General features: G+C 37.5%; 1 protein-coding gene across 24 annotated transcripts in view; it reads left to right on the plus strand.

The window, feature by feature from the left end:
- The window catches only part of Caap1 (caspase activity and apoptosis inhibitor 1), a 101,656-nt gene that overhangs the window by 30,423 nt on the left and 52,436 nt on the right, over window positions 1–18,797 (plus strand). For 8 of the 24 annotated variants that reach the window (XR_008213573.1, XR_008213574.1, XR_008213572.1 and 5 more), the window contains exon 5: window positions 9,306–9,379. The exons of 6 other annotated variants lie outside the window; for them this stretch is intronic. Coding sequence is in view for 7 of the 18 variants with exons in the window: in XM_052715607.1 (XP_052571567.1) it covers window positions 9,306–9,379 (74 nt within the window). In the remaining 11 variants the exon portion in view is untranslated. Of the gene's footprint in view, window positions 1–9,305; window positions 9,380–11,920; window positions 11,960–15,079; window positions 15,209–18,797 lie in introns of all 24 variants that reach the window. 10 more of the 24 variants (XR_008213575.1, XR_008213578.1, XR_008213581.1 and 7 more) reach the window with 2 other exon arrangements.

Raw genomic sequence — 18,797 nt, forward strand, 5'->3', positions numbered from 1 at the left:
TGTGATGGACTTTATCTTCTTTTTTTTTTTTTTTTTTTTTTGGTTTTTCGAGACAGGGTTTCTCTGTGTAGCTTTGCGCCTTTTCTGGGACTCACTTGGTAGCCCAGGCTGGCCTCGAACTCACAGAGATCCGCCTGGCTCTGCCTCCCGAGTGCTGGGATTAAAGGCGTGCGCCACCACCGCCCGGCGGACTTTATCTTCTTAAACCATGAAACAAAATAAATCCTTCCTCATTCAGTGTTTTTTTGTTTTTTGTTTTTGTCAAATATTTGAAACAGTAATGAGAAAAGTAACCAGTACAAAAGGTTCTGTTTATATATACTTATATTAATGCATTAGAGGATTTTCTTCTCACAGCATTCTCTGAGAATTCTCATATATGTCTAATAAAGAACTGACTATGCTTTTAGGCAGCAAAGAATAATAAACTGGTTATTTGGACACAGTTATGTTCACATGTGCTATATATATATATATATATATATATATATATATATATATATATATATTTTTTTTTTTTTTTTAGGGTATAACAGAATATTCTACCTACCGTAGCTTACCCTGAAATAACAGGGTAGGGTTTTTTTTTTTTTTTTTTTTTTTTTTTTGGTTTTTCGAGACAGGGTTTCTCTGTGTAGCTTTGCGCCTTTCCTGGAACTCACTTGGTAGCCCAGGCTGGCCTCGAACTCACAGAGATCCGCCTGGCTCTGCCTCCCGAGTGCTGGGATTAAAGGCGTGCGCCACCACCGCCCGGCCAGGGTAGGGTTTTAAGAAAAACTTTAGGGAAAATATTATGGAATCACTGACAGCATCATGATTTATAATGTTTAGCTAGAATCTCACACATATAGTAATGGTACCTGCTGGTTCTATTTCATGTTGCACATTTAGATACTTTTAAAGTGATAGGTTAATTTTCATTATTGGAAAAGACATGAAAACAAGATTATGTAGACACAGCAAAAGAAGACACTCCCTTTGTTGGTTCTGGTGAGTTCATTTTTTATTTAGAGGATTCCTTGTCTAAAAACCTTGAGTTTCAAGCAGCATGTTTTCAGAGAATCAGAGACCTGAGTAAGAACTGGGAGGTGGTGACTCTTGACTCTGAATTATATGATATGTGAGAAACGATGGAAATGACCTCCCCTTTGGTTAGGGTAGGATTGAATGCTGGTGTCACTTGTGGAAGAGGATGCAGTAGAGACAAAACTTGATTTATTTGGTACTTGGGAAGGCTTTGTAGAAACAAATGGGTTGTTTGGATTCTTTGTATAGTGTTTGAAGATTACAGTTGACTGCCAGTTTTAAGGATTTGTGAGTCAGTAATGAAGGTGCTGGGATCTGAACTCTGGTTCTCTAATAGAGCAGTAAGCACTCCTAATCCCTGAGTCATTTCTTCAGCCCCACATATAGTCTTTTGAGGCTGGTTTTCTAAAGCCAGTAGTATATCTGGGGCTCATACATGTTTTGAATTTCAGTAATTTCCTCCCATTGCTGAGTAGTTCTCCATTCTGTGGCTATATGAGTTTTTAATTCCCCAGTTGAGATGCTCTAAGAATAATGGCATATTAATGGTGTTTACACCTTAGTCTCCAGACCCTGAGAATATATTGCTTTATATAGCAAAACAGACTTTAGATTTAAGATTAACAACCTTTTGATAGGGGGCTTATCCTGAATTTCCCATGTGGGTCTTCTATAATCATCTGAACCTTCTTAAAAGTGGAAGAGAGAGAGGGAGGGAGGGAGGGAGGGAGGGAGAGAGGGAGGGAGGGTGGGGAGAGAGAGAGAGAGAGAGAGAGAGAGAGAGAGAGAGAGAGAGAGAGAGAGAGAGAAGATATGACATCAAAGATCCAGGCTGGGCCGGGGGTGGGGTGGGGTGGGGTGGGGTGGGGTGGGGTGGGGTGGTGGTGGTGGTGGTGGTGGTGGTGGTGGTGGTGGTGGTGGTGGTGGTGGTGGTGGTGCACGCCTTTAATCCCAGCGATCGGAGGCAGAGGCAGGTGGATCTTTGTGAGTTCAAGGCCAGCCTGGTCTACAGAGCAAGATCCAGGAAAGGCGCAAAGCTACACAGGGAAATCCTGTCTCGAAAAACAAAACAAAAAAAAAAAAAAAAAAAAAAAAAAAAAAAAATCCAGGCTGTAACAGTTATCTTCAGTTTTCAAACAGGAAAACAGTTTCTACAGCCTCGAGGAACATAATTCTGTCCAGAACCCAAAAGAACAGAAGATGAATCCATACCAAGTCTTCTAGATCCTTTTGATCCAGCAAGATCCACACAGTACTTCTGACTTTCAGAATATTAATATAGTGAATTTGTGCTCAGTTTTATTTCTCTCTGTTTTTTGAGATAGGATTTCTTTGTGTGGCCCTGGATGTCCTGGAACTCATTTTGTAGACCAGGTTGACCTGGAACTCACAGAAATTTGCTTGCCTCTGCCTCCTGAGTGCTGGGATTAAAGGCATGTGCCACCACACACAGCAAATCTGTTTTTTTAAACCATCGAATTTCTCATGACTTATTATGGCAGTGTTAAAAAACTAATGAGGGTATAAGATTACTTGTCATTTTTAATGATTTTAAACAAAGCCTCACCTAACATTTGCATGCAAGCTTTTGTGTCTTTTGTTTGTTTGTTTAAAGGAAGCACCTAAGATCAGGATTGCTGTGTCATCTCTGCGTCCTTGCTTGCTGACTCTGAGAGGTCCATTTGGTAGTTGCTTTGGGTTTTAGCCTTCCTAACGTGTGTAGTATATCACATTATGGTTTTAGTATACATTTCCCTAATAACAATGGATGTTGGATTCCAGTTGCCTTTTCTATTTGCCATCTACATGTCTCCCTCAATTGAAGGTATTTTTTAATATTTTAGTTTCCTATTATAATTACCATAACAAAAGCTACTTAAGGAAGAAAAGTTTTATTTTGACTGGGCGCTCCAGAATGATTACAGTTCATCATGGCATGGAACCCATGGCAACTAGAGCAGGATGCTGGTCTCTCAAGTTGTATTGGCAGCTTAGAAGCAGAGAGAGATCAGGAAATGTGACCAGCCTATAAAATCTCAAAGTGCACCTCCAGTGACACACTTCCTCTGTAAGGTTCTTTCTCTTCAAGGTTCCATAGCCTTCCTTAACACTGTCACCAGTTGAGGACCGTGTTCAAATACAGGATCCTATAGGGAAACCTCACATTCAAACTACAGTTATTATATATTCCAGATTCAAGTTGTTTTGTTGTAGACAAGAAGCACTGTGATGTCCAGACTGAGCTTAACTCCTGGGCTTAAGTAATCCTCCTGCATCAGCTTTCCAAATATCTCGGATTGTTGGCACATGCTAGCCACCTGGCTTGGATACATGTTCTTTATCAGATATGTGGCTTACAATTACTTTCTCTACTCTGTGATTTGGCTTTTCATTGTCTTAGTCTTTTTGGAAAAAAAGAAATATTAAATTTTGATGAAATCCAACTTAGCAATTATTTTTATTTGTAGGTCATGTTTTAAAATTATTTTATTTACTTGGTGTGTGTGTGTGTGTGTGTGTGTGTGTGTGTGTGTGTGTGTGTGTGTGTGTGTGAAGTAAGTGCAGGTGCAATAGCCATGGCCCATGGGTGGAGGTTAGAGGACAACCCTGGAAAGTTGATTCTCTTCTACTGCAGGATCCAAGGATTGAACTCAGATTTCAGGTCTGCTGTTTCTGCTGTTTGCTTATCCTAGCGTAAACCAAAAATTTTCCTGTGTTTTCCAAAGGTTTACAGATTTAGACATTTGGGTCTGTAGCCATTCAGAAATACTATTTGCATATGATATAAAATATGGATCAAGATCATCTGTAAGCTGTTTAACTGTCTAACAGCATTAGTTCAAAGGCTGTCCTTTTTCCATTAAATTTTTTTTGTTCTTCTTTTATATTGAGTGTGGAGAGAATCCAGCACTATATATATCCTTTATTTTACTAGTTTACCTGGTTTTGCCAGTTGACCTTTGCCCTTTGAGAAAAATCAGACTGTCTTTGTCTTGTTGATCTTTTCGTTGAGAGATTTTCCTAACACTTTTCATTTGGACAAGAAATTGATTACTCTTCCTCTCCCTTTAGAAACACATTTTAAGGGCTGGAGAGCTGGCTCAGCCATCAAGAATACTTGTTGCTCTTGCAGAGGACTGGAGCTGAGTTCCTAGCACCCATGTCAGCTGCTTTCTAACTTTCTGTAACTCCAGCTCCAGGGGTACCCTCTTCTGGCCTCCTTGAGCAACTTCGTGTGACACACACACACACACACACACACACACACACACACACACACACACATGTTTCAAGCTTTTGTTAATTCACACATAGTTGTTTTGGATTAAGTTCCATAAATTTCCCCAGTGTGTTAATGTCATTTAAAAAAAAACATTGTGTTGTAAGAAAGGAAAGAGTACTATTGAGGGCCATGGTGACATCCAGCCCAAGCTGCTGCTGAGGGCCATGTCTGGGTCTGTGTCCCTGCCATAACCAGAGTCTGTGTTGATATCAGTGGCTCCTGTTACCATCGAAGGCTATGTAGATGCTTGGGATCTGGGCCACCACCAGGGGCCATGTTGGTACCTGAGGGTCATGCTGCTGCCAGGGCTACGCTGCTCTGAGTGGCCTGTGCTGCCATTTGGGGCCATGGTGACATCTAGGCAGGGCTGCTGCTGAGGACAATGTCAGGATCCATGGCCCTACCACAGTTGCGGTCTGTGTTGATGTTTTTAGCCCATATTGCCACCAAAGGCCATATGCCTGGGGGTCTAGGCTGCCCCTTGTGGCCATGTTAGTGTCAAAGGGCCATGCTGCTACGGGGCCCTGCAGATCTGGGTGACCTGCATTGCTATTGGGACCATGGTGTTGTCAGGCTCGAGCTGGCAAGGGCCATGCCTGGGTCCGTGGTCCTGCTATAGCTGGGGTCTGTAGCCCATGTTACCACGGGGTGAGGGTGGGGTGGAGGGCGAGTATGTTGAAATCTGAGGGCCATACTGAGCTTGCCGGCCCTGGGAGAGCTGGCTCTGCCCTATACAGGGGAGCTGGCCCTGATGACCCCAGCCCTGGGGAGCCGGCCGTGCACTCAGGAGAGATGGGTCCACCCCTCACCATGGGCTTGGGAAAGCTGACTCCGGATGGCGTGTGTGCCGGAGAGCTATCTCCATCCCTCGCCTGAGGGGGTCAATCCCAGCTGAGGCCCGGACTGACCAATTTAGCTACCACCCAGGCCCATATCCAGTGCTTTGAGTTGGCCTATCCCAACGTCTACCCCATCTATGACCTGCTGGATCTCTCTGAGGGACTGGTCCTGTGGAACCATAGCTGCAGGATCTCCATGACTCGGGCAACAACAGGATATCTGAGGAGTTTCAGTGAGGGTTCAGTATTGATAGTGTACCCGAAGCCAGAGGCCTTGAACCCGACCAACAGCTCATTACAAAGAACATTTGTAAGTAAAGCTGTTTGGACGAAAGGGTCTACTGCATGACACACCACAGCCCCAGTGCCACTAAGACAAAGGAAGAGGTGATGGAGAGGCAGGAAAGACGGAGGAGAGAAGTGGGTTGCCTTTTTTAGTTAATATTTTTAGTTTTTTTGGGGGGTACTGTAAGGGTGAAGGGTGGATATGGAAGGACTGAGAAATGAGGGAGATTGGGGTGCATGATGTAAAATTCCCTAAGAATCAATAAAAAATTATTATTATTATTTTAAAGAGGGAGTAGTGTCATACAAAAGAAAGTTGGGCTTATGTCAGTTTGAGAACGTAAGTTATGGCTGCAAATAGAGTCCTCTTATAACAAGGTCATTGGTTGTAAATTTAGCTGTGTTAAAGAAAGAATGCAGGTGGAGAAGAAAATTAGGAAAGTGAAAATAAAATTAAGCTTATTCCTAACTTGTTTTAAATAGAATCACAAACATCATTGTAGACTCTTAGTCAGACTGGCTTTGTCGTGTGTTTTCTCCCTTAAGTTCTCTTCATTCTCCAGTTGTTTACTATAATAATCTTAGTTTTAAAGTGTTTAGTACAAAGTACAGTCAAATAGCCTTTAAATATCAATTGCAGGTTTTTTTCTTAGTTTTTCCTAGTTTGGGCAACTAGCATATTTTATTATTATAAAGTAGACTCAGACTTCTTTGTTATTTTGTCCCCCCCCCCCCCCCCCCAGAGCTGAGGACTGAACCCAGGGCCTTGCACTTGCTAGGCAAGCACTCTACCACTGAGCTAAATCCCCAACCCCATCAGACTTCTTATAAACCTGAAAGAGAGAAATACATGCATGTTGTAGTGTTCTTAGACTTTAACATGTTTTTGTGAATCTCTTGTTTTCTCTGTTTAGTGAAAAACTTTAAGTTGTGTTAAAGAACTAAACCTGTGTGACAATTTTAGTTGTGAAATTTACATCTTACAATTATCTAGTATTAGTTTTGATTTGTATTTATTTTATTTGCTTGTTTATTTTTAGACAAGGTCTCCCTCTGTAGTTCAGACTGGCCTTGAACTTTTGGCAATCTTCCTATCCCTTCCTCTTTGAGTACTAGGATTACAGACGTGCATCACCATGCTCTGCTTAGTAATGATTTGTAAGTTTTAAGTCATTAAGAGCTACTTCTGATTAAAAAAAAAAAAACAAAAACCAAAAACTGTCTTTTCATGTTTCTGCCACAGGGTGGTGTACTGTAGCTATTTATGGAAATTCTGTTTTGTGACTTCAACAGCCTGATCAAACCTAACTTAAAATAGAATTTTATGTATTCTATAAAAAAATAAATTGCCGGGCGGTGGTGGTGCACGCCTTTAATCCCAGCACCTCGGGAGGCAGAGCCAGGCGGATCTCTGTGAGTTCGAGGCCAGCCTGGTCTCCAAAGTGAGTTCCAGGAAAGGCGCAAAGCTACACAGAGAAACCCTGTCTCGAAAAACCAAAAAAAAAAAAAAAAAAAAAAAAAAAAAAAAAATAAATTGTTTATAACAGTAGATAATCTTTATAGAATCTTATTTGAACAATATTTTAGGGACTTTGATCAGTTTTTATTGCACTTGTACTTAAACATTTTATTTGGAAGTAATTTTAGACTAAATTCATTGTAAAAATCAGACTAGTAAAGGTGAAATCCTTAAAGCATTTATCTAGATTTACTTTTTATTAACATTTTATCCTTTGTATACACCTTTTAATTATATATACATATACTTTAAAAAAATCTTAATATTTTTGTGTATGTGTGTATGATGTATGTATGTCTGCACATGTGTGGAGGTCAAAGAACAAGTATTTCCTCTCCTATGTTTACATGGGTTCCAGGGATTGAACTCAGGGTGGCAAGCACCTTTACCTGCTGAGCCATTTCTCAGGACCTACATGTGTAATTTTTGTGTCTGGATGAACATTTGATGCTTAAGTCACCTTGTGATGTGACACATTATCCCTAAATGCTACATTGTGTATTCAAAGGAACAGTCCTAGCCTTTATATAACTGTTGAGTATCAATTTCAGGAAATTTAACATTCATAAAAGGCTTTTATCTGTCTACCATCAGTATCTCAATTTCTCTTGATTCAGTTCACTTCAGCCCTTATTCCGCCTCTAGTCCGGTCATTTGTAATATTTAATTGTCATGACTATTTAGATTCCTTGACCTGAAATATTTCCATAGCCTTTTGTCTTTCTTAAAAAAACGTTGAACTTCCCTTACCGAAAAGCATTATTCATTTCAATAATGGGTTTGTCTGATGATTCTTCATGATAGAGGCTACACATTCTCAGCTAGATTGCAGAGATTTTGTTGTGTCATCTTTGGAGTATTATATATGTCCTATATACTTTTTACCAGTGATACCATATTTTGTTGGTGGTAATTTTGGTACATTAATGTTAATTAAACTTAAAAATACTGATACTTAAAAGCATAAAGATTACATATTTTAATGGAATACTTTGTCATATTTTGATACAAATGCATATTTTTGTGACTTTAGGTACATGCGTGTGTAGCTAAAGAATTATGTGCCATTTGAGGATATATAAAATGTTTTCTGTAAAGGTCGATCAGTGCTTGGGGTAGATAATATCTGAGTTTATTAGGATGCTTGAGGTAGAACATTTTAACTTTATTCCTTGCAAAACTCTGCATTTTGTCTCTGAACTACCAAAGAGAATTTTTGATACCCTCCTTGCGACTTGCCAGTCATTATAGTGAAAGAATACAATATGAGTAGGTGACATTAGATAGCAAAGAAACATTAAAAATGGAGTCATGGCAACTACAAATCTCACAGAAGTTATTATTAGTACCAGAGCCAAATAAATTTTTTTTTAGATAGATATAGCTATTTCTGCCACATCCTCCCATGTGGTGGAATTATAGATGTGCACCACCATGCCTGGTTCCAAAAACATGATTTTATAGTCTCTGTTTGAGTTTGGGTTTGTAATCGTGATTTGTTAATGCAAAATAAATACGTACTTGCCAAATACATTGATTGTAAAGAATAAACTTGACAAAGAAATACTTGCAGTTCTGTTTTATTCATAGGTTACTTGAAAGGCTTGTGCTACTGATAACTAGATAAAATAATTTTGTGACTAGCAACATTTCCCAAATTATTCCTGTAATGCTTCTTTCAGGGTGCCAATACAAATTCTCAGAAGGAAATAGTTATCTGATTTGAGAAGGTCATTGCTTATTTCACTTGAATATTCACAAATAGTATCTTAACTCTGTTGAAAAGGTGTTTGTAGCATCAGCACTGAGATGGTACAGCACTGTTCAACTCTGCTGCAAGTTGTACAGGGAAACTTTTTGCATGTTCTTATATTTAGTCTATTTACTTTGATTTTATATATATTATATATATATATATATAATATATATATGTCAATGTATTTTCCACATACAGTAGACATCAAAGCATTTGAGGTATGAAATTAGAAGAATATAAAGTAATTTGAATGCTAAAATGCCCATTACATTTAACTGTGAAAACTGGAAAATTATTGGATACTGCTGTGAGTTTTGATTTCTTCCATCAGCTTCCCAACAGAGTTTTGGGGAAAAAAATTGCATCCATGTTCTCCTAGGTTTTCTCCTTGATTTTACAAAGAAGTACATCACATAAATTATTTCTCTATAATTGCTTCTTTTGACACATGTATACATGGTTCTGAGTTCCCCTAGTTCTAAATTATACCCTGGGGCTTGGAATTCACCCTGTGTCCCTGGTACCTAGCATAGTTCTATGAACTTGGACAGTAAATGATTGAATCCAGTTTGTAAAGTTTTTATTTTTATTGCTTAGGCAAGACACCTGTGTAGATTCTGCTTCATCCCTGAGAGACAGCAAACAACCAGAAGGTTTGGAATCAAAGCAAGGTATGGATCAAATCCTTAATTTTACATGGCTTTTACCAATAATACATTTCCAGTTTGAAAATTCACCCCGTTTTACAGAGAGGGAAATGGAGTACCCTATTTGTCCATGAGCATGTCTTCTTAGCTACTGAGTGACCTGAGTGTTGTGTGGTTGGCTACAGATGCCACCAGAAAGGTTATATCATCTCAAATGGTTTTTATTTTAGTGATTTCTATTGTGTATTTTCAATTGCAAGATGGAAGTAAGTTAGCTGGGTGTCTCTAGGTTATATGTGGAACAAAGACGATAACTTTGTAGGATAACTACCCTTCCTCCCTTTGCCAAGATATTTTTCCTTAATTACTTTCTTCTTTAGAGAATAATTTTCTTTCTTTAAATTGGTTTTGACATAACAAGCTAATAGGTATAAAGTGGTAACTTTAATTATTTAAGCCTTATATATCAATAGGGCTCATAATTTAAATGCTTTAAAAAATTTTTATCTTCATTAGAAAAATTTTATTTTTTGTTCACATATCATCTCATGTTTTTTCTATTCATTAAAATGATGACTTAAAATTTCTGTAAAACTTGAGCTGTAGGAACTTCTCAGTAGAGAGAAGCAGGTTTTTATTTCTTTTAGGCAGAATTCCTGAAGCTTCACTTTGTTAATTGATAATAGATTAACAGAGTGAAAAATGTATTATTTTGTAATCTGTTATATATATTTAATATATACACAATCTAGATTTTAAAAATGCATTGGTGTTTATTAATATTTCTGATGCTTTTGGAAATTGTTCAATGCTTTTTAGAAATTCTCTAGTATTAGGCTCTTGAGTAGCCAAACAAAATTATATATTTGTACTTTGACTACTGAGTATCCTCACAGATAGAAACTGAGATTTGGTTCATCAGCATTTCTTTGTCATAGAAATGCAAGCTATAAACACATTGTTTTCAGTTAGTATAACTATGATCATCCAGCCCTCTTTACAATTCACATATAATTAGACCACAGTGCTATTGTATCTTTTCTTTTTATTTGTGAGACAGAGTCCTACTTTGTAGCCAGGCTAGCCTTCAACTCATGCTCCTCTTGCCTTTGCCTCAGGAGTGTTGTGAATAGGCATATAACCACCACACTCAGCCTGCTATTACCACTTTCCTTTGTTCCTAAAGTTCTTGGTATTGACTGAGCAAAGAGAATGTGAGTATGCTATTAGATTATCTAGGGGAAAGTACTATCATATGAAGAATAGAAAAGGCTAAAATAAGGCAGTAGAAAAGAAGCCAGAAACTGCACTGCACAATTTACACCAAGGCTAATTTTCTAAGGGAAGATGTATTTTGACTCCATGTTCAGACACCCAGAGTTCTTAAGAACTCCATTGCAGTATAAATAGCCTGTTTTGCTGTGATTTTCCTACAATAAGTAACTCTAATCATTCGAAAACTAGCTATGGAAAAGCCAAGAGGAAGAGAAAGGACCCAAGTAGTGATATGCCAGAAAAACTATGCATTTTGTTTCTATATACTGAGTTTCTCACATAAGCATGGGGAGCACACTCTTGGCAGTAGCCACACATAAGAAAGGTGAGGTCAGAGCATAAAAGGGCTACTGTGCAAAACAGTTTGTGTGAAGATGATAACTAATCTGAAGACGAGTTACATTTTCAGCATTTTTTGTTGTTGCTGTTGGTTTTCGTCCTTTTTCGTGGATGAGGATGGAACCCACAAAGAATTCACGTATGCTAAGCCGGTGGTCTACCATTGAATCACAATCCAGTTCCACCCCCTTTTAAAAGAAAACAGAAGTAAAGTTGTTTTTAAGAAAATGTTCCTAAGTAAAATATAAAATGCTTTGCTGCCTAGTAGGATAAGAATGAATTATCTGGAAGTTTTATTTATGCAGAACATCTTTCAGGTAAATTCTGGAAAAATTGGTCTGAACCAGATTGTAAGTAACTTCATGGGGTTACCTAAGAAACTATGGTTTATTAGGAAATAGAAATTCTTCAGGCTCAAAAAAAAAAAAAAAAGCGCACCCCCCCCTTTCTAAATGAAAAAAAAATGTTTTCTATTTGTATTTTGCAAAATTCTGAAAATGTAATGGTATATCTGGAACTTTTCCTACATAGTTAGCCATTCTGCTCACAATAAACTTAGTAAAAATAAAACATAACGCCAGGCAGTGGTGGTGCACTCCTTTAATCCCTGTACTTGGGAGGCAGAGGCAGGAGGATCTCTGAGTTTCAGGCCAGCCTGGTCTACAGAGCAAGTTCCAGGACAGCCAAAGCTACCTAAAGAAACAAACCCTGTCTAGAAAAAAACAAAACAAAATAAAAGAATGTAACACTCCTTGGAAATGCATTGTCATTTTAATGGCTTGACTATTTAAGATTAATCACTCAAGTTTAGTTAGTTCTAAAGTTCAATAGACCAAAATATGAAGTAGCATTGAGTTTTCTGTTTGTTCTTTCAGGATAAATCTTATTATGACCTGTTATTTCTGTATGGAACAGACATGTAATTTAAATTACCTTTTTGATTTTTTTCAGTTTCTAAAAGGCTGAAGTATTATTTGAGTAGTTATCCAGGTAGGAGTTGGACATTCACTCTCAGTTAAGTTGGTATTTCTTTGTTAAGTACCGATAGGAAATAGCATTTTTGAAACTAGCAGTGCTAAAGATGAATATTGAATTCATAAATAACCTCTACCGTACTGATGCTAATAACTAGAGGTCTACTTTTACCATGAAAATATTTATATGCAGGTATAATATTGTTTGATTGATTGGAACTGTAACAAAATTAAAACTCTTCTATTAGAAATTATTTCTTAAATCATTCATTCTCAGCCAGAGGGTAGTTATATGAGGAGATATATCAATTACAATTTTGTCTTTTAGCACAACCATGTGTATGTGTATACATGAGTATGCACTTGTGTAAGCTTATTGTGAACTTGAGATCTTAAGATTTCCTAGAATATCAGTTATTGTATTGTTGAAAAGACTTAGTGCTGCTTTTAAAATAGACATGATGTGTTTAAATTTAAAAAATGGATCATTTTGCTATAGATCAAAAAATGAAAATTTCTGTTTAATGAAGATAATGTGTAGAAAACATTTTTAAATTTTTAAACCCATCTTTGGTAGTGTAATGAGTTATTTTCCTACAGACTTATTTATGAGAACATTCAGCAGTATTAAAATACAGGTCTGTATTTAAATTATTCATGTCTTTGGGATATGTGCGGCTTACAGATATTGTAACTTAAAAAATTAAGTAAAATCTATGCTTGCATTACTTCTTTAAAGTTGTAATGCTTACAAAATTAAAACCACACTTGAGAAAGTGGATATTTATTTTAAAACCTTTGAAAAGCTGTCAACTAGAAAAGTGATTAGTTTGTTCTGTATATCTCATAAGCATGAAAATGGAGTAGACAAAAATATCACTAGTTAAAATTTTGGAGTTTATTTCTAATTGTCAGAGGTATCAGAAGATGCATTGGATTGCCTCAAGTTCCTATAATGGAAGGTGCTGACTGAAGATTGCATAAACCACCACCTGGTGGTGCTGTTGTATAGCAAACTGAAGCACTGCTGGCTGGCCTTTTTCTTGAAGTTTCTTTTAAATTGTCAGGTTTTAGAAAGACCAGTGCCTACTGCATTGTTTGTACTTGGTCAGAGTGTTGAATATGTTTTCTTACTTTGTTTAATGGTAGAGTGAACTATACAAACTTTTCTTCTATTATCTCTACATTTTTTTGTTGTTGTTACATTAGAAAAAAGGATGTTTGATTTAATCATTAGTCTATTTGATGATTCTTTGAAATATATTCACTGGAATCTAGGTATTAAAATGAATAATATAACCATACAGTACATAAAATTATCAGTGTCAGTAAGGCTGTATTTTACTTGGAATCTTATACATTTGTTTTTTTTTTTTTTCAAATGAAATTGGAGAAATACATACACACATAGAATATGCACATAAGATTTGTGCTGTGGTTAGGCTCAGATCTTACCACTAAATCTAATTGGCTCTTATAGCTATAGCTTAGCCTTTGAATTTATGAGTTAATGAATACTAGACAGCATTAAGGATGACTTGGCTTTGTCTAGGAGTGTGGCTCAGTAGTAGAGCACTAGCCTAGTGTATGCAAGGCCCTGGGTTTGATTCCCAACACTGCAAAAAAAATGTTAATGAGAGCTTGAAGAATTTGAAAGTCAGACTTTAATAGGAATAATATGTAAGGCAAGCTTTAATAGGAACAAACTGTTCCGTCAGTGGTTAAGCTATGTGGTGAACGCTTTTATTTTTAAATGAGCTTTCAGCATTCAGACCAGTGGTCACCAATAATGTATGCTTACCGTATTTCCAGGTTAGAGGAAGAAATGCCAAAATTTATATAGTAAACTAATAGTAGAAGCTAATTATGTTTTAAATCTTTCCCCTTAATATTTTTGACTTTATATACATTATATATATATATATTATATATATATATATAATGTCTATATAATTATAATGGTGTAAATTAGTTTATAAGGATAAAAAATATATGTGTTAGAGCAGGTGTTTAAAAATGTTTTCCCTTACAGACAGGCTAACAGACTATAAACTATCAAAGAATTACAGGGACTAGAGAATGGAGAGATGCTATCAGTGGGTCTCAACCTTCCTAACGCTGTGACCCTTTAATACAGTTCCTCATGTTGTGGCGACTCCTCGTCATAAAATTACTTTGTTGCTACTTCATAACTGTAATTTGCTGCTGTTATGAATTTTAATGTAAGTATGTGATATGCAGGATATCTGGTGTGAGGCCCCCGAGGGAGTTGCGACCCACGTGGAGAAGCAGGTTGTCTAGCAGCTAGACAAAGGGAAGAAAGTGTCAATGAAGCAGTTTTTGTCTCAGATTAAGTTCTGGAGGTCTGTAGTATAGCATCATGATTATACATCAGCATGTTGATTGGGCTCTTGAAAATGACTGAGAGAATAGATCACACAATGTATTATGGGGTAGTCATATTGTAGCTTAATTTAATTATGCTACAATACATAGATATGGCAAACACCATGCCATGTGTCATGTCTCTTTTGCCTGCCAGTCATACCTTAAAACTAGGGGAAAATAATTGAAAATGGCTTACTTATTTTTTATTTCTAACATTTTTAAAGTTATATAAAATATTTTATTGTCATTTAGAAGAATTAAGCATAACACTTGGTGAGGTCATTTGAGTTCTTAAGAGGAGGGGTATTTAGATAAAAACAAGTAATTCTTGATCTTGCTGCCATTGTTCATCTAACGCAGTCCTACACTGGAAAAAAATAAAATAGTAGATAAAGATTAAGACCAAAGATCATGAATGAGTGGATTTGCAGGTACAGAGGCATCAAGAACCAGCCGAGGCAGTACATGTTTGTAATCCCAGCATTGTAGGCTGAGGCAGCAGCAGAACAAATTCCAGGCCAGCCTGGGCTAAATATTAGCAGGATCCTATCTCTAAAGAGGAGTAAAAGGTTGAGCTTTGCTCAAGAGAACTTCACATATATAGATGAAACCAGTTATGGAAAGTTATGGGAAATCAGATGCCACCAGCAGCTTCTATTCTTAGACAGGAAGAGAAGGGCTACCAGCTAATGAAGTAGCATTTGTTGCCTGTGCATTTTAAATATCTTCCTTGTATGTATTGCCACAGAAATCTCTGGATTGGCAAAGGAACTCCTTAGAAGACGTACGTGCGTTTGTGGTGTGAGTGTTAAAGAGCCGTAGGAGAATGAGAAGAAAGTTGTACAAAGAAGTCTGGAGTTGCGAGCACTCCAAAATAGTGTGTACTATTTTATTTTTAAAAGCCATGTCTAATTACTTTTCTTCTGAGCTATTGTTTTGTGTTCTTAACCAGCTTTGACAAGTAAGTAGTCATGCAGATTCTGACTGTGGACTTAATGTCTTTAAAGGGTTGGTCAAGTAAGAAGAGTTGTGGTGTAGGCCAACCTGGCAAGACCTATTTCTTCCCACTTCCAGAAAAAAGAAATAGTTCTTTTTTTCCTCCCCCATTTCTTTGAACTTTTTTACACATCATTGCCAGAAATTGAAACAATGTTCTTCCTACTTTAAAAAATTATGATTGTTGTTTTTGTTATTTTTCTGAGACTGTATCTCACTGTAGTCCTGCCTACCTGGAACTTACTATGTAGACCAGGCTAGCCTAGAACTCATAGAAATCTAACTTCTTGAGCCTCTCAGATACTAAGATTAAAGGCTTGTGCCACCATGCCCACCCTCCCCTAAATTACTTGTTATTATTTTTTCTTGGTATGGTATGTATAAGCATAGTCACATGTGAGTGGTCACGTGTGTGCGCGCGCACGGGCGTATGTGTGTCTTATGTATTCCTCCGTTACTTTCCACATTTTAGTTATTGAGGCAGTGATCTCTCAGTTGAACCAGGAGCTCACTGATTGTCTAGCTAGCCAGCTTATTCTGGAGATTGTCTGTCTCTGCCTCCTGTGTGCTCACCATGAGTGACTGCCATGTCTGCCTGGCTTTTACATGGGTTCTGATGACTCAAACTTTTTTCCTCATTCTTATTTGGTAAGAACCTTATTCCCAGCTACCTTTCCTACTTTTTAATTCATCTCTTTCTATGGGTAATAGTTGAATGAAATAATGAAAATTACATTTTATATACTTAATTAGTTTTTGTATCTTTTGAATTGTAAGAATTTCCTACATTAAAAAATTAAATTGTCAAGAATTTTGGACACATAATGTCTTACCATTTAATATTGGAGATAGGTTTATATTACGTAGCCCAGGTATGGTTCTCCTACCTCAGCCTCTGAGTATTGGGATTATAGGCTTGGGCCACCATGCTTGGCTTGTTTCATGGAGAATGAAATTACAGAAGGTTTGATTTAGTATATTGAGAAAATTTTACTTCCTTGGTTCCTTAAGTTATGTCCATTTTAAGCATTTGATTCTGTGATATGTTTCCTAGGATTCTTAAGGCAGATATTTCAGAGGTTGCATAGTGCAAATTTTCAGCAGATACTTGGATCCTGTTAGGTACAGTGGTGCTTTAAGTCATTAAACACTTCCCACCTCAGCCTAATGAGTAAGTAGGGAGCAGTGGTATGCACCCATCTTAGATGTGGTTTGGTGTGTACAGGTGCATGTGTGGGTATATAGGTGTCAGAGGTCAACCCTCAGGTGTTTTTTGCGTGTCACCCTCCTTGTTTTCTTATGAGACAGAATCTCTCATTTGGCATGGAGCTTGCCAATTAGGTTCGGTTGACTGGCTAGGAACCCCCCAGTGACCCACCTTTCTCTGTCTCCCCAGTGCTGGGATTACAGGTGCACGTGCTACCCTGGCTAGGGTTTTTTTTTTTTGTTTGTTTGTTTGTTGTTGTTGTTGTTTTAGCATGGGTTATAGGGATCTGGGTTATAGGGATATAGCTTAGATAGATGCTCACGCTTACATGACACTTTACCAGCAGAGCTATCTCCCAAGTGTGGCTGTTTTTATACATAGTCATTAGTTCTTCTGAGACCTTTTGGATTATCAAAAAGAGCACATTAATTGGTAACCCAGTACCAAATGATCTGCCCTGAAAACATACATACAAGTAACATTATACAAACGGAACAGGATGTATATGTATTTAGGATTATATGTGTATCTACATATACATAGTGAATACATATACATACATTCATGTAACAATTAGTGAAAAAGTTCATGAATTGTAAGAGAACAAGGAGGGGTATATAGGAGGGCTTGGAGGGAGGAAAGGGAAAAGAGAAATGATGTTATTGTATTACAGTCTCAAAAAATAAAGGACATAATATTTAAAATGAGTTTTCAGTGCCTTTTGGTTTGTCTATTTTAAAATTTTGGAACTGATCTCTTCACCTAACACAGTGTTATTTAGTGCTAGGCACTAGGGCTGAAGAGATAAATTGTCCCTGGCCTAGAAAGAACTTAAGAAAGGAAACAGATATATACTTTTTTCCCCCATATTCACCTGTTCGTGACTCTGTATGTGCCTTTTCCTCCTGTTGAGACTGATGAATTCTGCACTCTCAGAATCTGCACAGCCCTCTATTTGTATCCAGGTCCTAGTCTCTTTTGATAATGATCGCCTACTAAGCCATTCTCTCCCTTTCTTGTGAATTGCTGCTACCAGCTAAGTCACTGCTTCCTGCTCATCCTGACTCCTAACTGCTTTTGACCCACTGATGACTTTCCTTTTCTTTGTTGTGCCCTCCTTCACTCCTCCTGACTTCTCAAGAATGAGTGCCTCTGGACCATGAACTTTTTCGCCACTCCGTAGATGGTGATCTTAAGTAGTTCTAAGACTGACAGGAAGAAAGCCTGCGTGCTTTCAGCACCCCAAGCATTCTTGTCTTTGCTATTGGTGTTTGCTCTCTAGTTCATCACATGAGTTTTCCATATGCCAATTATGTCTTGATCACACGTCATCTGATCTGTCTAAAGTAGTTAGCTTGTTTCCCTTCTTTCCAGAGCTCATAGACTAATGTACCTCGACTTTCCTAGGGGTTGGTTTCATGTTTACTGGGCTGTAGTTTCAAAGAAGCCATCTTCATTCGATAACTGGCACTGCACTGCTCTATTATATGTCTAGTTCACAGCCTATCTCAGAGTATAAATGGAAATCTGTCAGTGAGACTGGGTTTCAATACTTGTGGTCCACATCTAAGACTTAAGTTCATATACGTGAGTAGCAAATTGTTTAGGTAAAACCAAAACCAAACAATCAAATAGCTCCAAATCTGTGAAACATTCTAGTCTACCATTTGTCTCACCTCTTCTTGATACAGAACTGATCAGCACCTGATTCCTACCTCCATTGCCTGGTAAATACTGCTAGTTGTTGTTTACAACTTGGCAAATATTTAAGGGTATCCACGTGTTAACTGGACATGGTCCTTACTCTTAAGTAGCTGCCTACCTTGAGTACTTTTTATTTACATCTGACTGTCTTATTTAAATAGAGTGCTTCATTAGACAGGTTCATTTATGTCTTTGCTTCCTTTAAGTGTTCAGTGCTAGTTCATAGAAATTGGACTTAAGTCAATTTTTTTGAATAAGTAAGGAAATAAATGGATAAAAGTAGTGTGTGTGTGTGTGTGTGTGTGTGTGTGTGTGTGTGTGTGTTTATGATCTGTTCTCTCCTTCCACTTGTGAGTACTGGGGATTAAACTCAGATCATCAGTCAGCTTTGATGAAAAGCACCATCATCTCACGGGCCCATAGTCTGTACATTATTCTTTATACAGAAGACGAAAGCAAAATACTCTAGCATTGTAACAGGGTTGGTTTATTTCACCTGCTATTCCTCCTCAGAAAAGCACATTGTTTCTGAGTTGTTTTTTCTTTCTGTCCTCATCGG

The sequence above is a fragment of the Peromyscus californicus genome, unplaced genomic scaffold (assembly GCF_007827085.1).
Source record: "Peromyscus californicus insignis strain IS unplaced genomic scaffold, ASM782708v3 Scaffold_5__1_contigs__length_169319896, whole genome shotgun sequence".
NCBI classification, from domain to species: Eukaryota; Metazoa; Chordata; class Mammalia; order Rodentia; family Cricetidae; genus Peromyscus; species Peromyscus californicus.